Raw genomic sequence first — 4,466 nt, forward strand, 5'->3', positions numbered from 1 at the left:
GAAAACTTGTTTTTTTTTGCAAAAATTATTGTTATACAGGTAATTATCATATGTCTTCGCATAGAAGAACTGTCGTTGCATTTACCGATAAATTAAAAAAAATATAATTATATGTAGATGTGATATAATATATTAGGTGTAGTAAAAAGAAATCCATTATTTTTGCATGAAATTGAATGGAAAAATAATGGATTTCTTTTTACTACATCTAATATATACAATCTAATATATACATCTAATATATATACTACATCTAATATATACATGTATATATGATACATATATATAAATATATTATATATTATAGAGATGAGTCGAAATCTCATTTTTACGTCAATATTCTCAAAATTCTGAAAATTTTGAATTATTATTGATTAAAAACAAAAGAGTAATTATAAAAGTCATAAGATAATAAAAAAAAATGTTGACATGATTTTTTTATTAAAATATTGATAAAATTGTTTTCTGCCAATGAAAACAATCACACAATCATAGTAAGAGAAGCGTCAATTATAGTCAAAGTTATATGTTGAAATAATATATATATATATATTTTAATACATTTATCTCACATATATAATTGTACATTTTTTAATACGTTATTATGATAAATATTATATGTCTCGATGATCAAATTGAGAGAATGCTCGCACAGAATTTGAAAGATCCAAATTCAAATCTCGGTTAGGGTAATATTTTTTACAATAAGTTCTTTACAGGTTTAAAGATATTAGTAGCATTAAGTCGACGATCAAATTTAATTAAGATTGTTATTATTTTAAATTATTTTATTGTTATTATTTTCATTGTATTGCACGTCCCAAAGTAATCGACGCGCTCATATTTGAAAGAAATATATATTTAAAATACATATAGAAATATTATTCCAATATCTAATCATTTGATCATAATCAATTTTTTTCTTACTTAGTTGATGTATTCATGTAATGATCCTGTTCTATCTTTTAATATAGAAAAATAATTATATTTATCTCAGTTTTAAAAAGGTCGACTTTTTTTAGTGAAAAATGTAATTATGTAAGAGCTCATTTTTAAAAGAAATATTTTTAGCTGAATGCTACTGATATTAATTGATAAAAGAATATATTACTGAAGGAGATGATTATTCAAAATATGGCAATCTTATCAGACTTCTATATACCAATTAGATTACTGTACATTGCCGACTATTATCTCTTTCACACGCTGTATCCACTGCTATTGCATCCCGAAACTAGCATCTCTGCCTCAAGTTTTGAGTTTTGAAGTACAAAAATTGCACAGTTTCGTGTTCTGGAAACTTGAAACTTTTCAGAATTTTGTGATTTTCGAGTATCTCATCCTTAATGTATTATATATTATATATATAATATATATTATAATTTGTGTGTGTGTGTGTGTGTGTGTGTGTGTACACGCGCGCGCATGTATATGTATATATAACATATAAAATGCATCTATAAATATGTACAGAAATATTCATGCATGTATAGATATTGATCACACAGATTTAATTTGTCCATTAAATGATTTTTATTATGATACATGACATCGTATGAATCAATGCACAACATGTATAACAATTCGTAACGATATCCAACTGCAACGCTGCTCACCCCGCATACATTTAGTACATATGTTTAAGAAAGATTTATTGCGTCCATTAGCATTACAAAATATCGTCGCATGTATTACGAATCATTTATGCTTATTTTTAAAACAATCCGCGCTAATTTTTAAGCAGTTATTTGTAGCAATATGTGGAGTAGAAAGGTTAATTCGTGTTCATGTAATCCCGTCGTGGAACATTATTATGTTATTAATATCTTTTTTTTCTAAGGTTTTTCTTTTTTTTTATAAGAATCAATAAAATGACTTCTCTCGAACTTGTGATTCCATTACAAATGTATCTTCATTCAGAATCATCTATTATCACCCGCACATATACAGAGTATATAAAGTATAGAATACATTAATCTACAAGAAAAAATATACAATGTTTTTATACATTTATCTTTTAACAAAACATTTTATATTGTTACATATATAGCTATATCCATATATATACACATATATGGTTCTTTCGATATTATAAGATCTAATTTCGATACATAAATTAATTTCTAAAACAATAAGAAAGCCAAATTGAAAATATAATAATATTTATTTCATTAAGTTGTATGTTAGATACAATAATAGAATATATTGATACAATATCAATTATCTGTTTTTATTATATCGCTTTAATCGGTTTATTTAATCATCACTATATTACTCTGTACATTAATCTATTTATACATAAATCTTTTCATGTAAGGATCTATGATCTTCTCCTGTTTTCCATCTTGTAGATCAAAGAGAAGATCAGTGAACCTTAATTAACAACCATCATAATATTACGAGTGGTCAGATCTGTCACAACATTCCACGCTTATCCAACGTCGTATTTATGTAAACGTATATTAGTCCAATTAGAAAAAAAACCAAATTAACCTTTTTAAAAGTGCTAAAAAGCAGTTACGGATTTTTAGCTACGCGACATTTACAGAGTTATAAAATAAAACTTTATAAAAGAAATATCATTTTTCTCTGTACGTATTACATCTTCCACTTAAATCTTCCACAAACTTTTTTTATTTTCAAATGTTTATTATTATATGATCGACTACAGCGTATAGAAGAAGTCTATGTCGACGACAACGAGATCCACATATGCAGTAATCAGTGCTATCAGGATTTCATCCAAGATATCAATACTGATATCTGATGCGATATCTTGAGGAAGTAGTAATACACATTATGAACATTATTTTTAATCGCTATTGTGTTGTTTCTATCATGAAACCGAAAGTTTCTAATGAAGAATACTGTGCTGAGTCAAAAGTCACTAGTTTTATTTCATATAATTATCCTCATAATATCAGGAAAGTAACGCTCTGAATCACTTTTTCTCCTTGTCCATCATTCCAGAATATAATACAAGTATCCATTCTGTTATTGTATTTCCTTCACGTATACGATAATCATATGTTCTGCTTAAAGTATCATTACTGCAATATTATGACAGCGAAGAAGTATTAAAGAGTGAGGGAAGATTCTTCATGCTTGAATTGCACCTTAAATCATTTGCAAAATGTATTACGAGTAATATAAAGTAAATCTCTTTTCTCGACGTGTGTCTGCGATGAAGCGAAAATCCATAGGATTCAATAAGGACAAATACTGACGCACCGTATATTCAGTATTTGACGTAGAAGTGATGATTTTCGCGATCTCAAGCACGTTCTATAATGTTGTTTTCTTTGTCATTGAACACCTTTACATACACATATTGCTATTGACTGCCATATATCCGCATGAACAATTATCGGTCGGCATACTTTTCTTTCCTTTTTTTTTCTTGTGTATTTTAAGTGACGATGGCGAGATGAAATGTTATAAAAGTTTCCAACCTTAGTTGTGTACATAGGAAAAAGTAAGTCCATCTTCTTTCATGCGAAATATTCTTTGAGTAATATGTACAAGAGTTTTTGTGTGTAATGTAAGAAAATAACGCCACGCTCAGTCGGTTCTAAATAAAGATCGCTATTGACGATCAACTTTGAAGGGATGAGCTTCTTTCTTCGTGTGTTGGATTGTAAAAAGTCTTCATATGCTTTAAGAGGTACCTCACATTGGGTTTCTCAGCACCGGTTTGGCATGTACAATAAATAAATAACGAACCGTTTAATAAAACGAGCGTCGCATCATTTCTACGAGGTAAATTGGTGAAACAGCTCAGACGCCTTCGCCATAATCGCGATCACCTACGTTAATACGATCGGGAGCAGCAGTTACGCTGAAGCCAAGGATCCTGTTATCTACTTTGAACATCTTTCCCTTCTTTGGTTTTTTGGATTTTCCCTAAAAAAAATAAAGATTTCTCAATAATCAATGTTTCATAGATGTGAAAAAAAAAGATACTTGTACTTAATTTAATATTATAATATTTATAATAATGTAAATTGTATTAAGAGAACTATTTCTGATGAGAATATATAATTTACTTTAATAAATTTAATTAAATATTATATCTTATTAAGTCAAGATGGTCTAATATTAACAAGAATATATCTAAAACAAAGATAATATATATAATTATAAACTTCTAATTATACCTTAACTTCTTGAAATTCTGCAGGTGCATTTGGATTAACAGCGGGTGCTGGCTTACACAAATCATCTGCTTGTGCCTGAGGACGTTGCGCTGATCGCCATTTGCTTCGTTTTTCAAGGAATTGCTTGGCGAATTCCGTGCTCTGCTTGGTATCTCCAAGATAAACGCGAACGTACTCCTTAACTTCATACGCCGATTCGATGTCTCGCAAAAATCCAACAAACGTAGGGACTGCAAATGCATATGCGTATAAGACAAAATTTTCATTCTCGTTCTCTCTTTTCTCTACCTCTCTCTCTCTCTCTCTCTC

General features: G+C 28.9%; 1 protein-coding gene across 1 annotated transcript in view; it reads right to left on the minus strand.

The window, feature by feature from the left end:
• Positions 1 to 3,777: 3,777 nt before the first annotated feature.
• LOC105620076 (PERQ amino acid-rich with GYF domain-containing protein 2) overlaps positions 3,778 to 4,466 on the minus strand; it is a 7,270-nt gene continuing 6,581 nt past the window's right edge. Inside the window, exons 14-15 of the mRNA XM_012201585.1 lie at positions 4,158 to 4,387; positions 3,778 to 3,903 (exon numbers count right to left, since the gene is read on the minus strand). Coding sequence (XP_012056975.1) covers positions 3,778 to 3,903; positions 4,158 to 4,387 — 356 coding nt within the window. The remainder of the gene's footprint in view (positions 3,904 to 4,157; positions 4,388 to 4,466) is intronic.

This window comes from Atta cephalotes (genome assembly GCF_000143395.1).
Source record: "Atta cephalotes unplaced genomic scaffold scaffold00024, whole genome shotgun sequence".
Classification (NCBI taxonomy): domain Eukaryota; kingdom Metazoa; phylum Arthropoda; class Insecta; order Hymenoptera; family Formicidae; genus Atta; species Atta cephalotes.